The sequence below is a fragment of the Pituophis catenifer genome, unplaced genomic scaffold (assembly GCF_029215685.1).
Source record: "Pituophis catenifer annectens isolate HBS135680 unplaced genomic scaffold, rPitCat1.0.hap2 SCAF_7, whole genome shotgun sequence".
Taxonomy (NCBI): Eukaryota; Metazoa; Chordata; class Lepidosauria; order Squamata; family Colubridae; genus Pituophis; species Pituophis catenifer.
The window spans coordinates 42,231,528-42,253,474 of NW_027256887.1; the positions used below are offsets into that span (position 1 = coordinate 42,231,528).

Below are 21,947 nucleotides of genomic sequence, written 5' to 3' on the forward strand. Positions count from 1 at the left end.
GGCTATTGGTGGCAGGAGGAGGTCTCGTAAGTACCCTGGTCCTGAGCCATGGAGCGCTCTAAAGATAGTAACTAAAACCTTGAAGCGCACCCGGAAGACCACTGGGAGCCAGTGCAGCTTGCGCAGGAGGGGGGTTACATGAGAGCGCCACATTGCTCCCATTACCACCCGCGCGGCCGCATTCTGGACCAGTTGGAGCCTTCGGGTGCTTCTCAAGGGGAGCCCCATGTAGAGAGCATTACAATAATCCAGGCGTGAGGTGACAAGGGCGTGAGTGACCGTGCGTAACGAGTCCCGATCCAGAAAGGGATGCAACTGGTGAATCAGGCGAACCTGATAAAAAGTCCTCCTGGCTACGGCCGTCATATGCTCTTCAAAAGACAGCCGTGAGTCCAGGAGGATGCCCAAGTTGCAAACCCCATCTGTGGGGGCCAACGACTCGCCCCCAATAGTCAGAGATGGCGCCAACTGACTATATCGGGACGACGGAAACCACAGCCACTCGGTCTTGGATGGGTTGAGTCTGAGTTTGTTCCTCCCCATCCAGATCCGTACAGCCTCCAGGCACCGGGACATCACCTCAAGGGCATCATTGGGGTAGTCTGGGGTGGAGATGTACAGCTGGGTGTCATCAGCGTACTGATGGTACTTCACCCCAAAACCACGGATGATCTCACCCAGCGGCTTCACATAAATGTTGAATAGAAGGGGCGAGAGGACCGATCCTTGTGGCACCCCACATATAAGGGGCCTTGGGGTCGACCTCTGCCCCCCTGTCAACACAGACTGCGACCGGTCAGAGAGAAAGGAGGAGAACCACTGTAGAACAGTGCCCCCCACCCCCAACCCTTCCAACCGGTGCAGCATGATATCATGATCGATGGTATCAAAAGCCGCTGAGAGGTCTAGTAGGACCAGGACAGAGGAGCAACCCCTGTCCCGAGCCCTCCAGAGATCATCAACCAATGCGACCAATGCTGTCTCTGTGCTGTACCCGGGCCTGAATCCCGACTGGAACGGATCTAGATAATTCGATTCATCCAGGTACTGAGGCAGTTGTCGTGCAACCACACTCTCAACAACCTTTGCAACAAAGCGAAGGTTGGAGACAGGACGATAATTTGTTAATACAGCTGGATCCAGGGAGGGCTTCTTGAGGAGGGGCCTCACCACCGCCTCTTTCAAGACGGTGGGAAAGACACCCTCACTCAAAGAAGCATTTATAATCTCCTGGAGCCAGCCTCGCGTCACCTTCCGGGAGGCCAGTACCAACCAGGATGGACACGGGTCCAATAAACATGTGGTCGCATTTAGTCTGTTCAGTATCCTGTCCACGCTTTCGGGAGTCACAGGATCAAACTCTTCCCAAATAATATTCTCAGGACCTGCCCCTGTCATCTCCTCTGGATCAATCCAGTCAGAGTCTAGCTGTTCACGAATCTGAGCAATTTTGTCATACAGATATTGTACAAAATCCTCAGCTCTACCCTCCAAGGGGTCTTCCCACGTCTCTTGATGGAGCAGAGAGCGGGTCACCCTAAACAGGGCAGCTGGGCGATTATCTGATGACGCAATAAGAGTAGAAAAGTAGTTACTCTTCTCTACTCTTATCGCCACTAGGTAATTCTTAATATGAGATCTTACCAGTGTTCGGTCGGATTCAGAACGACTAGCCCTCCAACTGCTCTCTAGGCGTCTTTTCCGGCACTTCATCTCCCTCAGCTCCTCAGTATACCAAGGAGCCAGGTGAGACCGGCGCCGGGTCACAGGCCGCAAAGGCACGACTCGGTCTAAAGCATCAGCCGCTGCCCTATCCCAGGCGGCCACTAAGTCCTCAGCCGAGTCGTGTGCTAGAACCTCAGGAAATGGCCCAAGCTCCATCTGGAATCTCTCAGGATCCATCAGGCGCCTGGGGCGGAACCACCTGGTCGGTTCCGCCTACCTGCGGCGGGGTGTGGCGGTTCGAAGGTCCAGGCGAAGGAGGGAGTGATCTGTCCATGACAAGGGTTCAATCACTATATCCCCTATTTCGAGATCACTCAACCACTGTCCAGAGACAAAAACAAGGTCCAGTGTGTGTCCCCCCATGTGAGTAGAGCCATAAATTAACTGGGTCAGGTCCATAGCCGTCATGGAAGCCATGAACTCCCGAGCCACCTCAGATGTCTTGCCAACTGATGACAGGTTAAAATCCCCCATGACCATAAGCCTGGGGGTGTCAACAGCCACCACGGCTATAACATCAAGCAGCTCAGGCAGGGCTGCTGCCACATGGCAGGGAGCCAGGTACGTGACTAGCAAGCCCAACTGCACCCTATGACCCCACTTCACAAGAAGGGACTCACATCCAGCCGTCTGAGGAACAGTGGCCTCCCTTGGTCCAAGACCCTCGTTGATAACAACCGCCACCCCTCCGCCCCTCCCCTGAGACCTTGGCTGATGGAAAGCACGGAAACCTGGTGGGCACATATCAACAAGGGGGGCTCCCCCTTCCTGGCCCAACCAGGTCTCCGTAATACTCGCCAGGTCCGCACCCCCCTCCTGAATAAGATCACAAATGAGGGGGGCTTTATTTACCACGGACCTGGCGTTGCACAGCATCAGCCGAAGGCCTGGGGCCCGAGATTCCGTACAACCTGGGGAACGAGAAGAGCTTTGAGGGTCGGAGCGCGCCACCGCTTGTAAACAGCGAGGACGCACTCCCATAGGATGATGTGGCCCCCTGCTCCCGCCATATCTGCCCCTCCCACCTATATGGAATTAATGAAGCAGGAATATATCTTATCATACTTAGAAGTCCTACCCTCAAAATGACGTTATAGAGCACTGCACACAGAACAACTAGACAAAAGAACAGTTTTTTCCCGAATGCCATCTCTCTGCTAAGCAAATAATTCCCTCAACACTGTCAAACTAGTTACTAAGTCTGCATTACTGTTAATCTCATCGTTCCTATCACCCATCTCCTCCCACTTATGACTGTAAACTTGTTGCTGGTATCCTTAAGATTTATATTGACTGTTTCCCTATAATTATCATTAAGTGTTGTACCTTATGATTCTTGACAAATGTATCTTTTCTTTTATGTACACTGAGAACGTATGCACCAAGACAAATTCCTTGTATGTCCAATCACACTTGGCCAATAAAGAATTCTATGCTATGCTATGCTATGCTATGCTATGCTATGCTATGCTATTCTTTACTGAAGATTTGTCCCAGCCTCCTATTGTTTTATTTTCTGACTAAAGCTCCAGGTACAAATTTGTTTTACATTAGTTTTAGGTTGTAATTGTAGGTACATTATATTGGGAGTGAAACTCCATGGAAATAATCTGATAGGTTAACGATTGCATTGATTCAGTACTTTCTTCCAGAAAAGTTTTCGTGGACATTTAAAGACTTTGAAGCCATTTAAATGAGCGCTCTACACAACTACAATTCCCAGCATCCCTATAGACAAGCCATGATATTTAAATAGAAGTTATGTGTAGCGTTGGCATATTCCAAGTATGTCAGTTGTCTGCCGTCGATGAAAAAGTAGGGGTGCTAAAGCGATTCAATGCGAGAGATTTTTTCATTCAAGACCAACATAGTGATTGGGCATAGCTAAAGATTTGGGCTATTGATAAGGACGCAAAGCGAATAGAAAGGCTGGGAAATAGCTCATCTTTTCTGACTTAGGCAACAGCTCGAGAACTATGCCTCCCATTATGAGTTGCGCCTAAACCGAAAGGTTTTTTTCCCAGTGTGCAACGCGCTTTCTTCCCCTGATTGGCGAGCTTAAAGTAAGGATCGAAAAACCTGTTTCTGGCTTCCAGATTTTCTCTGAGGCGGTTTATTGCCTGGCTAATCTGGGGTTTGGTGTCGCGGGATATGCTGGGTGATGTAGTTCGTGGATTGGAGCAGTTTCGCGAGCGGAACTGTGTGAAAAGCGATCGGGGTGCTGCGGAACCCCCAGAGGCGCGTTAGCCGTGTTGCGTGTTTCCTGGCGGAGCGGCAAGTCTGCCGCGGGTGGCCTTCCCTGGCTTCCTCTGCCCGGGCCCCTGCTTTGAAGCGGCCTCCCAATAGTGCGAGAAGGCACAAGCCCTCCTTAATGGAATAGCTGGGAAGGTAATGAAATGGGAACGGGGGCTGTTGGAGGGCTGAGTGCGCTTCCAGGGTGGCCGTATTTGCAAATTCGGGAGGGGATGCGGTCTAACTTTTCTTTAAATGCAGAAAGGAGAAATCGCTTGGCCCGGGAGGCCCCATGGTGCAGTGGCGTGGCCGCCTCGTGTTCCAAGTCCAGTGATCAAGCTTGGAGGTTGTGCTCTTCGGGGATGGATCCCCCTTCTCTTAGGGCCTTACTAACCTAAAGCCGCATAGATTACCTCCTGTCCCTTGGCCCATGCCTCATTGCCCTTCATTTCGTCCCGTGCCGCATCTGCTAAAGTATTTTCTGGCACTGCTCAACTTGGGGCTCTATTAAGGTTCTGGCTTCTTAGTTCCCAAAATTCTTAGCCAGCTGCCTGGAAAGTATAATTAAGTTATCTCAAATCCTTTGAAAGATTTGCGTTTGAAGAAGAGACCTATGTCGAATAGCCATGCATCAGTTCCCTATTGATCAGCTCACTTTTATCACTACCAATACCAGAAGGTGTTATGATGGGGAAAATAACTTATTTGTGCATTATAATGGAAAACAGATTTTTCTTTTACTTGGTAACTGAAACGTAGTTTCTGTCTCATATTCTTCTGTTGCTTTCTTCTTGGGTCACCTACCTTAATTGGCAATCAACTTTATTTCGTGATAAATTTATGCCCATGTTTATGCTGAATTGACAATGAAAAGCATTGTTTAAAATAATATATATGCAAGTCATTTTATGATAGTTCAGCCAAATGGTGAATAGGAATATACAAAATAAGATAGCAGTTCAAGAAGTAATAAATATGCTTATCTAAAAGTCACTGTAAATTATTCAAATATTAGCCAACAACCCTGCCAATGTCTACAGAAATGCATGTTCATTCACATCCTAATATTCTTCTGGTGTTGCCACAAGCATTACTTTTATTATTTACTCCTCTTGTATTCCAAAACTGAATCTTCTATGTGTGATCATTGTTATTAGATTGGCTCAAAGATATTTGATGTCCCTAATGGTTTTATCAATTAAGAATTTAACATCATGCCTTTTAGTAAAATAGAGAAGGTGAGACCTAGTTACCAGCCTTAGTGGTATCTGTGCTACATGCAGCATTCCTGCTAACTGTAAGGATAATTCTGAACACATTTTGACCGATCTGTCACACACCAAGCATCATTGTCCTATTTTATGCAAAGTAGTTATCTAATCTATTCAGTACTGTTGAAGCTAATATCCTGTTGCCCACATATCATAATCTAGAACCATGGTGGTGAACCTATGGCACGTGTGCCAGAGGTGGTATGTAGAGCCCTCTCTGTGGGCATGTGTGCCGTTGCCAGCTGCTCTTCTGGTTTCCGGCATGCATGCCAGCCGTTCTTTATGTGCACTGGAACACCGAAAACCTGAAGACCAGCTGGCTGGTGCGCATGCGTGCACCGGCCAACTGGTCTTCGGGTTTCTGGCGCTCCAGTGAGTGTGTGCGCATGCGCGCGTGTGCTCCAGTTTGGGCATTCGGTGCCGAAAAGGTTCGCTATCACTGATCTAGAATATAGCTGCAATGTACTAATAGATACTTTTAAATATAAGTTTTTTCTTGGTGATTGTTGTGTCTTCGGGCTTACGCCATGGTGGCACGAGCGCTTCCCCCTATTGGCTGAACTGCAATTGCTTTTCAGCGGGAGAATGAAGCCCCGCGATTGGCTAAAGCATCTGACTGCCACTATATAAAGAATTGTCAGATGGAGAGTTGCCTGTTGCCGGTTCAGAGTTGCCTTGTTATTCTGGTTAGCTGTTAAGCCAATAAAGGCTTTAAAATTTACCTCAACCTGTCTCGCCTCAGTTCCTGGTCATCCTTGTTCACTCAACAGAGCAGTGATATTTTCAAATAGAACAACAAAACTCTTTTTCTACTCTATCTACATCTACATTAGCAATAACTTGCATGTATGAATGAATCATAGAAAATCAAAGGGATTTATGGTAATGGACTAATTTATTATGACAAAAATTTTATCAAGTTTATCAACTTCATCAATCACATAATCTAATATATACAAACTTGTCATTTTGAGAAGATTGTAAATAGTGAAGTTAAGATAATGAAATGTTGTAAGAAAAACAAATCTGTTACATATTACTTTATTTACAATGACAATTTGCAAATTGATAAAAAGTACAATAATAAATTGTACTTTTATATTTAACAAGCATTCTGCCATTGGTGATGTTCATATAGTTTATTGTAGATGTACATATAGTTTATTGTAGTTCCTCAACTACAATAAATTATAATTTATTCAATCATTGATTGATAATTCATAATTCAATGATTCACAAATTATAAGCGATAAATAATGGTTTACAGTTATAGCACATGGGTTTTCAAAAACCAAACAAACCACATTATACAATAACTAATTTGAAGTGTGGACCCAGCAATAATATAAATGGAACAACTATCCTAGTTGAATCTTTAGAACAGGGGTTCCCAACCTTTTCTATACCCCACACCGCTAGAACGCTTCTGATATATTCTTGCATCCCTTACAAAAATAATCATATGCATATAATTTGCATATAATTATGCATATACATTATAACTTTGAAACTTCTAAACCCAAGTTTTCGCAACCCCTTGGAATATTGCAGGCTGGGAACCCCTGCTTTAGAAGATAGGTTGGAATTTCTTTATTCATTGTAATTCACATATATGTCTCATCATTTTCTCTTTCTTCCTCCTATCAGCTCAATGGTGATTGCTAATTTTCTGTTATCATTGGCAGCAGAAAATCAATGATCTAATTCCAACAAGCCAATGGACCACTAGAAAGCCCACAGAGCTTCCCACAAAACAAATGCTGTAATTTATATCGATGAGCATTGTATGCAAACTTCAGACAAGGGGCTGACTGTACCATTCTCTAGATCAGGGCTGTCAAACTCATGGTCCATGCGCCGGATGCGTTATGTGCTGGCCACGCCCATGCCCGGTTTAGTGAAGGTGAAAAAAGTCCTGATACGTCATGTGATGACGTGAGTTTGACACCCGTGATCTAGATGATTTGAGTTTATTGTTTATACCCTATTTCCCTGAAAATAAGACATCCCCTGATAATAAGCCCAATCGGGCTTTTGAGCGCATGTGCTAAAATAAGACCCCCCCCCAAAAAATAAGCCTTCCTGAAAATATTTATATTAGCCTGAAAATATTTAAACGCAGAGCTGGAAATCTGGTAAGACGGCAAGAGGAGCCCCATCTTGCTCCATGCACCCCAAAATAATAAGACCTCCCTGAAAATAAGGCCAAGTGCTTATTTTGGGGTTCAAAAAAATATAAGACAGGGTGTTATTTTCAGGGAAACACGGTAGTACCGAAATAAGTTGGTGTTTTTGTTGTTGTTGAGTTTTAGAATCCCTTTGCATTTATTTTAATACAGACAATATTGCATTTTTAGGATTTTCCTGCCCCTACCCTTCCTTTCAGATCAACTTGAAGCACCAGTAAATGGTAGGATTTTTAAAAAACCTCCTGATAACTTATGAAACTTAGGTGAGCATTTAAATGTTCCTTCATTCTCTTTAATAGCAGTGGTGACCCAGAGACCAGAGGCAAGGAGCTAAAAAAAAGCATGACAAATCCTCTCTTTGCGACCATTTAGAACAAAGGTCTTTAAACTTGGCAGCTTAAAGACTTGGGGACTTCAACTCCAATTCTGGGAGTTGAAGTCCACAAGTCTTAAAGCTGCCAAGTTTGAGGACCCCTGATTTAAAACCTACAGAAAACTGAATCAGTAGAGGCGGTTCAACTCAGAGAACATTTTCCAGATAGTATTCAAGTTTTATCTATTTCTCCATTGGTTGGTTACATAGTCTTCACATGAACTACAAAGCTCTTTGCCAGATTTTTTTAAGAAGAAAGAGAGCTCATGCATTCATTTTCTACTCAGAGAGAGAAATTTATGAAGGTGTTGGGTGACTGTTGAAAAACGTGTATGACAATAGTAGGCAATATGTCTTGATTAAGAAGCTTAATCTATACAAACTAAACTACTGTGTTCTTTAATAAAGTGGATATAATTGCAGTAAATGCATTTGCACTTACGTGACTCATCACACGGTTACAACTCAGGTTACAATCTTATATTTCCATATCTGAGAACAATTATTACAGAATTCTACTGAATTATATTTCAGGGCACAGGTGCCTAGAGAGTTCTGTTGTGTCACATTCATTTTAGGTCAAGTGTCCTCCTTAGTTTCTCACCTTCTGAATTAACATTGTTGGCAGGATTGTCATTTATATTATTCCTTTTAATAGATTGGTATACGGAATTCTCATATGTTTATTTGGCTTATTTATCAGTTTTTAAAATAGTTTTGAACATCTTTTTGCTTTCTCCTATTTTTCATTAAAGGTAATTAATACCATTGATTTGATGTTTTATCAGTACCTGTGCTGAATTTTAAGTTATATGCCTCTTTGAAACAGGCTGGACCCTAAAAGATGGCATAGGAATATGAGTAAATAAATCTCCTTCCCCTGAAAATCTGATTAAAAGTTGGTATGTCAGCCAGTTGCTGCTTTCTACAGATATTCCTCAACTTATGACTGTTCATTTAATGATAGTTGAAGTTATGATGACCTTTGAAAAGGTGACGTATTACCTTTTGTCGTAGTTATAACAGCTGGATGAGCATGTGTGTATACACACATACACAATATATGATTGCAATTCAGGCACTTGGCTTGCGTTTACAAGATGTTGAAGCATCTTGTAGTCACAAAATTGCAATTTGCAATTTTCTCAGCAGGCTCCTGATGAGCAAAGTCAGTTGGGAGCATGCACTTGGGAACTGCACCTAATCACATGATTCACTTAACCATCATGGTAGAAATGGTTGTAAAATTGGGTTTGGTAACATGATGGCTTACTTAATCAAATCAAACCTTTATTGTCAATGCACAACATATGTACAATGAAATTAAAACAGCCTCTCTTGATGCAGCCCCCCCTCCCGAAACACAAAATACATCTCAATAACTCAATAAATGAAAGAAATAGAATCCCTAAACCCAAATAAGTAATAACTAACACACACTCCCATATACCTATATGTATATAACATTATATTATATTACATCGGTATGAACATGTTGTCCATTGCACTGGCCCTGCAAGTCTATCATATTAAACCTAATTGTGATGTTATGTTGCATTCAGAAGTCTGACAGCCCACGGATAAAAGCTATTTTTCAGCCTGTTTGTTCATCTGGCTATGAGGTAGGAGAGTAAAGAAGTGCTGACCAGGGTGTGAATCATCCCTGAGGATTTTCCTCACTCTGTTGAGGCAGCAGGTCCTGGCGATATTGTCCAGTGGTGTCGGGACAGCCCATAATTCTTTGTGCTGTGCTCATCACCCTCTATAATGCCTTTCTGTCCATGACTGTCAAGCTAGCATACCATACCATAACACAATATGTTTTCTATCGTAGACTGAAGTCATCAATCGGTGTTCCACCTGATTTTTCTGTAAGACCCTAAGAAAATGGTTGTATCACTTAACTATCAAAATTGTGATTCCAATTGTGGTCATAAGTTGAGGACTATCGGCACTTGCATTTGGATTGTTGTCAGGGTTGGAGGCTAGAGAGATGTGTGAATAAGAAAGGATTTGTATATGTGAGCTCTTGCTCTGCTCCTTACCAGCCCTGTTACTATTGCAAAGAATTCACAGCATCCAAAATATTTCTCATCTTCCAAGGGTTATTCATGAATTTCTATTACTTACTAATGTTTTAAATAGTTATATCACTAAAATATAAGATCTTCATATTGTATTCAACAGATCTCATTATCAGAGTAAGATTCAAAGTTTCTTTTGTTCAGTCTGTAGAGATTCTCATTCATTCAGGTCATGGTTGTCCCAAAGGTGCTTTTTCAGGAGGGAACTGGACTTCCTTGTTTTTTCTTTTGAAGATGTTTCACTTCTTATTCAAGAAGCTTCTTCAGCTCTGACAGGATAGTGGGGAATGGAAGCATTTATATTCCTTGCAGACAGCTGGTAATCTGCATCCTTTTAGAGGATCCTTGAAGCACTTGGAGGTTTAGCTGTGTCCTCAGGGTCACCTGAGCAGTGCTCCTGGTTCCTGTAGTCTACAGGACTGTAGTTCTACCGTCTCAGTGGTTCTCAACCTGTGGGTCGCGACCCCTTTGGGGGTCGAACAACCCTTTCACAGGGGTCGCCTAAGACAGTGGTCACCAACCGGTGGTCCTTTGATGGTCTGTGGAGAAATTTTCGTATTTTTGCATTTTTGCAGGTGATGCAATACAGAAAAAGGAGTGCAGCCCTCACCATCCAGAATGAATGGTGCTGTTGTGGTAGTGGGGGAGAGTGCGGCAGAAGTGGGAAGAAGTGGCGTTTGCAATGGCTGGAAGCTGCGGGAGCGAAGCACTACTTTCATTTGCACGGCAATAGCATTCCACCTCGGTATATTTGTGCCAGCCAGTGGCGCAAGGCAGCCCTCCTCTCCTGTCGCTTGGGACTCAGAATGGTAAATGGCGTCTGATCCGGGGAGCAGCCGGATTTTGCTCTCTAATCCGGATGCTAGATCGGCCCCTTGCAGGCTCTCGTCTCTCGAGGAGTGCTCCCTGAAGCGGGGCTGGAAACTTTGGTTGGGCTCCTCGAGAGATGAGAGCTTGCAGGGGACCAACCTGGTGTCTGCAATGGAGAGCAAAATCCAGCTGCTCCCCGAACCAGACGCTGTTTACCGCTCCGAGTCCCAAGCGGCAGGAAACGAAGGCTGCCTTGCGCAGCAAATATACCAAGGCGGAATCCTGATGCCGCACTTAAAGCAGAGAGAAGAAGCTGGATTTTGCTTTCCATTGCAGACACCAGATTGGCCCCCTGCAAGCTCTCGCCTCTCGAAGAGCCTGACCAAAGTTTCCAGCGCCACTTCAGGGAGCGCTCCTCAAGAGACGAGAGCTTGCAGGGGGCCGATCTGGCGTCCACAATGGAGAGCAAAATCCAGCTGCTCCCCGGACCAGTCACTGTTTACCGCTCTGAGTCCCAAGCGGCAGGAAATGAGGGCTGCCTTGTGCCGCAAATATATCAAGGCGGAATCCTGATGCCGCACTTTCAGCGGGGAGATGAGGGCTGCCTTGGCCACCGGCTGGCGCAAATATACCAAGGCGAATGCTCATGCTGCGCAAGTTCAAGTAGTGCTTCGCTCTCATGCTTCTTCCGGCCCTCGGTCTCTCAGGGAGATGCTTGACTTCCTCTCAACCCAAGACAGTGGCTGGCCCATGAGATGAGAGAGAGAGAGAGAATCAGAATGAGACAGAGAGAGAAAGAGACAAAGAATGAAAGAGAGAATGAGAGAGAGAGAGAAAGAGAGAGAATCAGAATGAGACAGAGAAAGAAACAAAGAATGAAAGAGAAAGACAGAATGAAAGAGAGTGAGAGAAAGAGACAGAGAGAATCAGAGAGAGAGAGGGAGAGAGAATGAAAGACAGAATGAAAGAGAGAATCAGAGAAAGAGAGAGAGACAAAATGAAAGAGAATCAGAATGAGAGGGAGAGGGAGAGAGAGAGAAAGTGGGAGAGAGAAAGAGAGAAAGAATGGGAGAGGGAGAGAAGGGGGAGAGAAAAAGAAAGAAAGAGTGGGGAGAGAAAGAATTGGGGAGAGAGAGAAAGGGGGGAGAAAGAATGAGAGAGAAAGAGTGGGAGAGAGAGAGAAAGAGAGAATGAGAGGGGGGGAGAGAAGGAGAATGAGGGAGGGAGAGAGAGAAAGGGGGAGAGAGAGAATGAGAGAGAAAGGGGGGGAGAGAGAAAGGGGGAGAGAGAGAGAGAGAGAGAAAATGAGAGAGAAAGGGGGGGAGAGAGAGAGAGAGAGAGGGAGGGAGGAGGGAGAGTGCCTGAAGGACCCCATCCCGTCATTGGGAGTCCAGGTGCTTCAGCAAGCGGCGCACTGGATTCGTATTAGTGGTCCACGAAATTTAAAATTATGAACTTGGTGGTCCCTGAGGTCCAAAAGGTTGGGGACCCCTGGCCTAAGGCCATTGGAAAACACATCTTTTCTATGGTTTTAGGAATAACTTTATGGTTGGGGGTCACCACAGCATGAGGAACTGTATTAAAGGGTCGCGGAATTAGGAAGGTTGAGAACCACTGCTCTAAAAGGATGCTTCCATTCCCCACTATCCTGTCAGAGCTGCAGAGCTTCTCGAATGAGAAGTGAATGAGAAGCGAAACGTCTTCAAAAGAAAAAACAAAGTCCAGTTGCCTCCTGAAAAAGCATCTTGGGATTCCTTTTGTTCAGTTACAAAACACAGTCTCTTGAAGGCAAAGTAGTGGCTAATTCCTATGACTTCATCTATCTTCCCAGCATGCTTTGTATTTCCCAAGTTATCCTTTCTATTTTTTCTTGGTAAGTCTGCAGAAAAAAATCATAGAACTGTATTCATGGTTTGCACTTTCTAATAATACCTGTGGTAGCCAGATGGAATCTTAGAAATAAATATGATTCTGTTGCTTTGCTTTGCAATATGTCTGCTTTCTGTTTTGTTTATTATATTTAAAATTGTATGTTAAAAATTAATTACACCAGGTACCATGAGAGGTATCTGCAGGGAGACTAGTGGCTAAGAACATTGTCTATACCTTTACTAACAACATAGGAGAATGATACTTTTATTTTGCTTCATATCTGGTTAGAATATTTTTTAAATCTTGCCTAGCTGTTGACTGTTGACTGTTTCAGGTTTCCAGATGTCCTGGGCTGTAAGATTTTCTGATATCTGATCTTTTTGTTGAAGATGTAGTTCATCTACATTGAGACAAATTTACTTTTAAACCTTGGCTTTAATTTACCATCTTAATTTTATTTCATCCATAGATGTTTGTATCTCTGATTGTGTATGAATGGGATAATCCTGTTAAAGAAGCTGGAGAATAGCAGCAGAAATGGATGAGCAAGCTCTTCTAGGATTAAATCCAAATGCTGATTTAGATTTCAGGCAGCGAGTAAGTTTAATTATGCTTTTCTCATAATTTTTGTTTTTATAAGACGTTCAGTAAGAAGAGCACTTTAATTTCAGCTTGCTATAAATATTTCTGACATAGCCAAGATATGACTGTTTTTTAAAGCTATATAACATTTATCAAGATCTTTTCATCTCTAGTTCACGATTCTCTAAACCAGTCCTTACCATTTCATTGCTCTGTAAAGATTTCACCAAGTGCTTTCATAGTCCTGGTCACCTGTTTCTTAACATATTTATCTTGAGAGATCCTTCCTCTCTCATCCATACATTCCTATTTTTTTACAACATTATGTTTATATTACTGCATTGTCATCACCAACCCAATTTTGTCCTTTTTCTTTTTGGTTTATTTTCTTTTGTGACCTGGGTATTCTTCTTTATCCGTCAAAGTCCAGCTAGGATATGGGTAGTATGGGATTAAGTTAAACTGGCAGTATGGGTTTTTTTGAGAAGCAGATGATGATGTCAAAAAATTTAAAATATGTGTTTAATAGAGAGTGAGTTTTTCCACACACTTTTTGTTTTGGATCCCTCTCTGTCTTGGGATTAGTGCCATTTGCCATATGATCCCCAGCAGATTATCATGGAGGGGACTTGATTCACAATAGGAAGACATTTGCCAACTCCTGCATTAAATTAATAATAACCCTCAGGTTTTCATCAAAATATGTGAGGGGATAGATAGTGATCATAGTTGTAACCAATGTTCTTTCTCACCTCCCCATGTTTGATTAGAAAATGAAAAAGGGAGATACCCTTATATTTGTTGGTCTGCAAATATATCTTTCTGCACTATTTGCAGCATTCTTGATCATATGAAGACCTATTCATATTTAAGGAATTGTAAACAGATCTCACAAATGACAATATGGATGATAGAGAGAATAGAGGTCAGGCTTTCCACTCATTTTTAAGCTTTCACATAGTCAAATATCTTGTTTTTTCTGTGCTTTTTATTATTAATATTTAATTCTATTGGGCATGAGATTTTCTTTTCCCCCTGCTTCTCTTTTTTTTCCAGTTTTCTATCAAAATGCTATTCCTCAGACCTCTACTTCACTTACTTTCTCTCAGATTTCCCCTATTCCTTTAGCAACTTTGCACTGATTAAAATAATAAGGCTTCTTAAATTTTCTTTATTTCAAATTGTAAAGAATCAGAACAGCTATTTTTATTATGCCAATATCTGTTTATTAAATATATATATATGTTAAAAATAATTTCAGGCATTGGCCTATTTTGAACAGTTGAAGATGTCTCCTGATGCTTGGCAAGTGTGTGCTGAAGCTTTAGCCCAAAGAATCTACAGGTAACAAAATTTAAGTTGTTTCTTTTCTTCAGTAGAATGATAAGAGATAGTGTATTGCGTAAGTGCCATTCTCACATACCATATAATTCATAATAGTAGCAGTAAAGGGGAATATTTGTAGTTCAGGATTGAAATAAGGGGTCCTTGGTGCTCTCTGAGCTTGGTTGTTTTCTTGCAGACATTTCATTACCCAAACTAGGTAGCATCATTAACACTGCTGATGTTGCCTATTTTGGGTAATGAAATGTCTGCAAGAAAACAACCAAACTCAGAGAACACCAAGGACCCCTTGATTCATAACAGCTAGACATCTGTGATTAGTTTATATTTTTGTAGTCATATTGAAATTGCATATGAAGTAGAAATACTACTCATATACAATAATTGTAAATATAAATTTCAAGCAACCAGCTCTATTATTGTTTTATGTGGTTATATCGTGATCAACACAAATAGTGAAACTAAAGGAAGCTGAATTCTCTTCTGTTTTTCAGGAAGTTTGTCAGCCCTCCAGAGTTCTTCACATAGCTTTGTTTAACTTTAGGGGCTAGGATTATAGTGGAAAGAACTGTTAAATTAGCAAAAACCTGGATTATGTATGGTATTTGTGATTTGCACATAGGCTGCTATATTTAGTGTTTTCAGTTAAAAGTTATTCTATGCCACTGAATACTGCATTTTCTCCTTTTACATGTGTGGATCCAAGCCAAAGGTTGATCTGTTATTAGTCTAACAAACTAATCTGCTATTAGTCTAAACAGATATTGTAGCAGCATGGCCATAACATAACCTACATGTTCAAATATGTTTCTGTCTCTTAACAGACTTAACAATCTCTTAGATGTTTTAGGAGAAATTAATTAATTTACTCATGCTAGAGTTTGAATAGCCATTTTCTGACAGCTGAACATAACCTGTGTTGTAATATGAATTGAATGCCCATAATCTCTAGTTTGTCTTGCTTGTAAAATCTCTTGCTTGAATTGGACTATTTTTAATAACATTTTACTACTTTGCCTGTAGTGTCAGAAGCAATGTCTAGTTTGTAGTAGTTATAGCTAAATTTTGTAACCTGTCATTAAACCAAAAATGGTTTGGAACAATGATTTCTGCTGCAAAAGGTATGCAATTTTGTTATTTAAAAGGAGATCGCCTTGAACCCAGATATCAATTTAGGTTTTCAAATGAAGAGCAGAATGTAAGTGAAATCAGTAAATGAATACATATGTACATATAATTTTATATTTGTGTACTATTACAATTATAAAGAAAGCAAAATTTTAATCAGTGACTAGATTCCTATCCCAACCATCTTCAGATAAAACATATCAAATAAACAATTTCATCCCAGATTTATTAGATTGTTTTTTCTATTTCAGTGATGATCACATCAAGTTCTTCTGCTTTCAAGTTTTGGAACATCAAATTAAATACAAGTGAGATACTTGCTTTATATTTATGAAAGGTTCAAGTAGATAATATTTGCAGTCCTTTCCAAATTCACAATTTTTATATAGGTCTGGATTGGAGGTGGGAGAAATTTAAGAGGAACTATATATTAGCATGTGTGCATGTAAACATACACATATAAGTATGCATATGTAAATCAACTTACTTGTTTCTGTTTTTGTATTTTATTTTACATATTCAACTCCTGTGTAATCTTCTATTGCAAAAATTCCTATCTATAGCAGTTGTATTTAAAAACCCAAAACCTTATGTAGCCAACAGGATACTGGAAGCTTCTGCAGGAATGTTTCTCTGAAATGTTTGTAAATATTTTAATATTAATGCTCTGTTTCAGGTGTTCTCAACTAAGTGAAGTACAGCAACAGCTAATTAGGGAAACACTGGTAACATGGCTACAGGCACAGGTAAGTTTTTCTCATATAATTTATTATTATTTAACCTGTACTTCAATAATTTTCCAAATAGATTATTTTATCTTTAAAAATATAACTGCTTATTTCATATATGATCATATCTTGAAAAATGATAAAAATACATTTTTTTTCCAGATGGTGAATTCTCAGTCAGAGAAGACATTTATACGAAACAAAGCAGCTCAGGTCTTTGCTTTGCTGTTTGTTACAGAATACCTTACAAAATGGCCCAAGTTTTTCTTTGATATTCTGTCTGTGGTAGGCCTGAATCCTCGAGGTGTGGACCTTTATCTCAGAATTCTTATGGCAGTTGATGCTGAACTGGTAGATAGGGATGTTGTTCATACCTCAGAGGTAAGTTCCTTTTTTATAAAATAAATGTGCCCATTGATCTAAATGTTATGCAACAAACTTGACATAATAAGTTGGTTTTTGGTGACCATTTCATAATCAACTGTAAACAAGGCAGGTTTAGAAGCCATGTCTTAAAAAATGGCATATTTAGAAACTCTAGAAATGTCTGTCTCAACCTGGTACTATCCAGATGTACTGGAATGTTTTCAGAATTTTTGTGCTAGCTGAGGAACTCAAGAAATTTAAGTCCTGACACATTTGCAGAACATTAGGTTGGGAAAAACTGCAGTAGAGCTCATGATACAATATGAGCTCATGGTCATATGTATAATAGAAATAATTGTTAAATTTTAGATGATAGAAAATGTTTTAATTTTTACTTTAAAAATGGATGAAACTGAAAAAAATGTTTTATGTGTTGAACCACAGAAGCTGTTAAGGCTTGGTTCAGTCGTACAAGTCATTACGGATTTAGAAACCATTGTTCCTACATTCACAGTTCACATTGGTCTTTCAGTTAACAATGGGCAGAAAAGAAGATTTAGCTTCTAAAGTCACTTGTTAAAAATACCTCTGATGAAATTTTGCCTAATGCAGTTATGAATCATTTCAGCCTCCTTACATTCCATCTGCTATAATAATTCTATAGGGACAAACACAAGAGATCCTCAGTCCATTCAAAGTCAGTTCTTACAATTGTACCTGATGTAGCGATATCTGACATATATTGATAGTAATACTGATTATTACAAAGAAATTCTATGTTTTTTAATATGTAAGTTGTCTAATGTTAGGTAAATGATTAAGACAGCATACAAATTGATTAGAGTAAATAAATGAAAAAGAAATGATGCAGGCAAAAATGTAAACATTCTGCAGTTCAGCCACATAGAACTACAAATACATTGTCACATGTACTAAAATGTAACACACACACCCCAACCAGAAATAAAAATATACACAGTGCAATAAAGTAAAAAGTATACATAACTTATAAGTATACATAACTTAGAACTACGCCACCTTTGGTCTGACCTAAGTGTAGCACACAAAATTATCTGCTACAATGTCCTACCTGTCAATGACTACTTCAGCTTCAACCGCAATAATACACAAGCGCATAATAGATATACAATAGATAGAACTTAAGGTAAACCGCTCCAAACTTGATTGCAGAAAATACGACTTCAGCAACAGAGTGGTCAATGCCTGTAATGTACTGCCTGACTCTGTGGTTACTTCCCCAAACCCCCATAACTTTAACCTTAGACTGTCTACTGTTGACCTCACCCCATTCCTAAGAGGTCTGTAAGGGGCATGCATAAGTGCACAAACGTGCCTACCGTCCCTGTCCTACTGTCCCCATTTATTCATATCCTTATCCTGTATTCATAATCATGTTTATGCTTATATCTGTTATTTTATACTTATTTGACAAAAATAAATACATAAATAAATACATAAACAAACAAACAAACAAACAAACAAACAAACAAACAAACAAACCATAAAAGGGCATACAAGAGAAGGGACAGAAAGACAAACTAATTCACTTAGATTCACCAAATGCATAGATTGCATCAGTCAAACATAACATAATAGATAGATGGATACTCCTACTCACATGCTTTAAAGCACAAGGTAATGCATACATATACAGAGACAGTCGGACACAAATAATACAGAGATTTACAGGCTGCAGCAGCAAGAGAAAAAAAGATTGGTAAGCGCAGGTTGATGAAATGTGTCAGAGAATTAAAAGGCAGAAGGCATGAGAAAGCAAAGGAAAGCAAGGCAGGGAGAGAAAGATATTCAGAAACATGGAGGCATGAGTTAAGGGAGAATATAAAAAAACCCCAACTGCAAGCAGGGCAGGCAGTTAAAAAAAGTAAGAGATACGAAAAAGCATAGAGCATGGTGGAGAAGGAATGTAAAGATTGTTGGGACTGTGAGTACAGTTTATTTTATTTTTATTTTATTTATTTGATTTGTATACCGCCCTACTCCCGAAGGACTCAGGGCGGTGAACAGCCAACAATAAAATACATAAATACACAAAATTTAAAAACCCGATAAAATCAAATTAAACTTTTTGGCCCAGACAAATTAAAATACCCCAATAATTTAAAAACAGATTAAAATTTACATATTTAAAAAGGGAAGAGATCAGGCCAAGCCCGCTTGATGGAATAAAAAGGTCTTCACAGCACGGCGGAAGGAGCGCAGATCCGGGATCCTCCGTATCTCCGGGGGGAGCTCATTCCAGATGGTAGGTGCCCCCACAGAGAAGGCTCTCCCCCTAGGGGCCGCCAGTCGACACTGTTTGGCTGACGGCACCCGGAGGAGTCCCTCTCTATGAGAGTGTACTGGCCGGTGGGAGGCTATTGGTGGTAGTAGGCGGTCCCGTAAATAACCAGGCCCTAAGCCATGGAGCGCTTTAAAGGTGGTAACCAAAACCTTGAAGCGCACCCGGAAGACCACCGGGAGCCAGTGCAGCTCGCGCAGGAGAGGTGTTACATGGGAGCGCCATGTCGCTCCCATTACCACTCGCGCGACCGCACTCTGCGCCAGTTGGAGCCTCCGGGTGCTCCTCAAGGGGAGCCCCATGTAGAGAGCATTACAATAGTCCAGGCGGGAGGTGACAAGGGCATGAGTGACCGTGCGTAACGAGTCCCGATCCAGAAAGGGACGCAACTGGCGAATCAGGCGGACCTGATAAAAAATCCTCCCGGTCACGGCCGTCAAGTGCTCTTCTAAAGACAGCCGTGAATCCAGGAGGACGCCCAAGTTGCGAGCCCTCTCCGTGGGGGCCAATGATTCGCCCCCAATAGTCAGTGATGGCGTCAACTGGCTATATCGGGACGTCGGAAACCACAGCCACTCAGTCTTGGATGGGTTGAGCCTGAGCCTGTTCCTCCCCATCCAGATCCGTCCGGCCTCCAGGCACCGGGACATCACTTCAAGGGCATCGTTGGGGTGATCCGGGGTGGAGATGTACAGCTGGGTGTCATCAGCGTACTGATGGTACTCCACCCCGAAACCACGGATGATCTCGCCCAGCGGCTTCACATAAATGTTGAACAGGAGAGGTGAGAGGACCGACCCTTGCGGCACCCCACATATGAGGGGCCTCGGGGTCGACCTCTGTCCCCTTGTCAACACAGACTGCGACCGGTCAGAGAGAAAAGAGGAGAACCACCGCAACACAGTGCCTCCCACCCCTAACTCTTCCAACCGGTGCAGCATGATACCATGGTCGATGGTATCAAAAGCCGCTGAGAGATCTAACAGGACCAGGACAGAGGAGCACCCCCTGTCCCGAGCCCTCCAGAGATCATCAACCAACGCGACCAATGCCGTTTCCGTGCTGTACCCGGGCCTGAAGCCCGACTGGAACGGATCCAGATACGTCGTTTCATCCAGGTGCTGGGGAAGCTGTTGCGCAACCACACTCTCAACAACCTTCGCCACAAAACGAAGGTTGGAGACCGGACGATAATTTACCAACATTGCCGGGTCCAGGGAAGGCTTCTTGAGGAGAGGCCTCACCACCGCCTCTTTCAAGACGGCAGGAAAGACACCCTCACCCAGCGAAGCATTTATAATCCCCTGGAACCAGCCTCGTGTCACCTCCCGAGAAGCCAGCACTAACCAGGAGGGACACGGGTCCAATAAACAAGTGGTCGCGTTCAGTCTACCCAGAATCCTGTCCACGTCCTCAGGGGTCACAGGATCAAACTCATCCCAGATAACATTCTCAAGACCTGCCCCAGTCCCTCCCCCTGAGACCATCCAGTCGGAGTCCAGATCTTCCCGAATCTGAGCGATTTTGTCATACAGATATTGGACAAAATCCTCGGCTCTACCCTCCAAGGGGTCCTCCCGCGCTTCCTGGTGGAGCAGGGAGCGGGTCACCCTAAACAGGGCGGCCGGGCGATTATCTGATGACGCAATAAGAGCAGAAAAATAGCTACATTTCGCTGCTTTTATCGCCACTAGGTAATTCCTAATATGAGCTCTTACCAGTGTCCGGTCAGATTCAGAAAGACTGGCCCTCCAACTACTCTCTAGGCGTCTTTTCCGGCGCTTCAACTCCCTCAGCTCCTCAGTGAACCAAGGAGCTAAATGAGATCGGCGCCGGGTCAGAGGCCGCAAAGGCACGACCCGATCCAGAGCTCCAGCGGCCGCCCTATCCCAGGCGGCCACTAGGTCTCCAGTCGAGGCATGTGCCAGAGCCTCAGGGAATGGCCCAAACTCCATCTGGAACCTATCCGGTTCCATCAGGCGCCTGGGGCGGAACCATCTTACCGGCTCCGCCTCCCTGCGGCGGGGTGTAGCAGTTCGAAGGTTGAGACGAAGGAGAGAGTGATCAGACCATGACAAGGGCTCGGTGACTATATCCCCTATCTCGAGATCACTCAACCACTGTCCAGAGACAAAAACCAGATCCAGCGTGTTTCCCCCCATGTGGGTAGGCCCATGAATTAACTGGGTCAGGTCCATGGCTGTCATGGAAGCCATGAACTCCCGAGCCACCTCAGATGCCTCACCAACGGACGGCAAGTTGAAATCCCCCATGACCATAAGCCTAGGGGTCTCAACCGCCACCGTGGCGATGACACTGAGTAGCTCGGGCAGGGCTGCTGCCACATGGCAGGGAGCCAGGTATGTGATCAGCAAACCCATCTGAACCCCGTGGCCCCATTTCACAAGGAGGGATTCACAGCCGGCCGTCTGAGGAACAGTGGCCTCCCTCGGTCTCAGACCTTCGTTAATAATAACCGCTACCCCCCCGCCCCTACCCTGCAACCTCGGCTGATGGAATGCGCGGAAACCTGGTGGGCACATTTCAACAAGAGGGACCCCCCCTCTTGGCCCAACCAGGTTTCCGTAATACCTGCCAGGTCCGCTCCCCCCTCCTGAACAAGATCACAAATGAGGGGGGCTTTATTTACTACAGACCTGGCATTGCATAACATCAGACGGAGGTCAGGGCCCTGAGGATCTGCGCCACCTGGAAAACGAGTGGAGCTTTGGGGGCCGGAGCGCGCCACCGCTCGAAGACAGCGGGCGCGCGCTCCCCTAACACGATATGGCCCCCTGCTCCTGCCATATCTACCCCTCCCACCCACAGTACTGATGGTAAAAACCTTATCTGGATGAACTTTATCCCCGCTCTCGACCCCGGGCCCCCCACCCCCCATGCCGTGCTCCACAGCCTTACCTGG

The 21,947-nt window shown here is 43.2% G+C and overlaps 1 protein-coding gene across 1 annotated transcript in view; it reads left to right on the forward strand.

Moving 5' to 3' along the window:
* The first annotated feature begins 3,868 nt into the window (after positions 1 to 3,868).
* The window catches only part of XPOT (exportin for tRNA), a 57,982-nt gene continuing 39,903 nt past the window's right edge, over positions 3,869 to 21,947 (forward strand). Inside the window, exons 1-6 of the mRNA XM_070946598.1 lie at positions 3,869 to 4,113; positions 13,026 to 13,153; positions 14,400 to 14,482; positions 15,862 to 15,918; positions 16,287 to 16,356; positions 16,501 to 16,719. Of these exons, the coding sequence (XP_070802699.1) occupies positions 13,094 to 13,153; positions 14,400 to 14,482; positions 15,862 to 15,918; positions 16,287 to 16,356; positions 16,501 to 16,719 (489 nt within the window). The 5' untranslated portion in view covers positions 3,869 to 4,113; positions 13,026 to 13,093. The remainder of the gene's footprint in view (positions 4,114 to 13,025; positions 13,154 to 14,399; positions 14,483 to 15,861; positions 15,919 to 16,286; positions 16,357 to 16,500; positions 16,720 to 21,947) is intronic.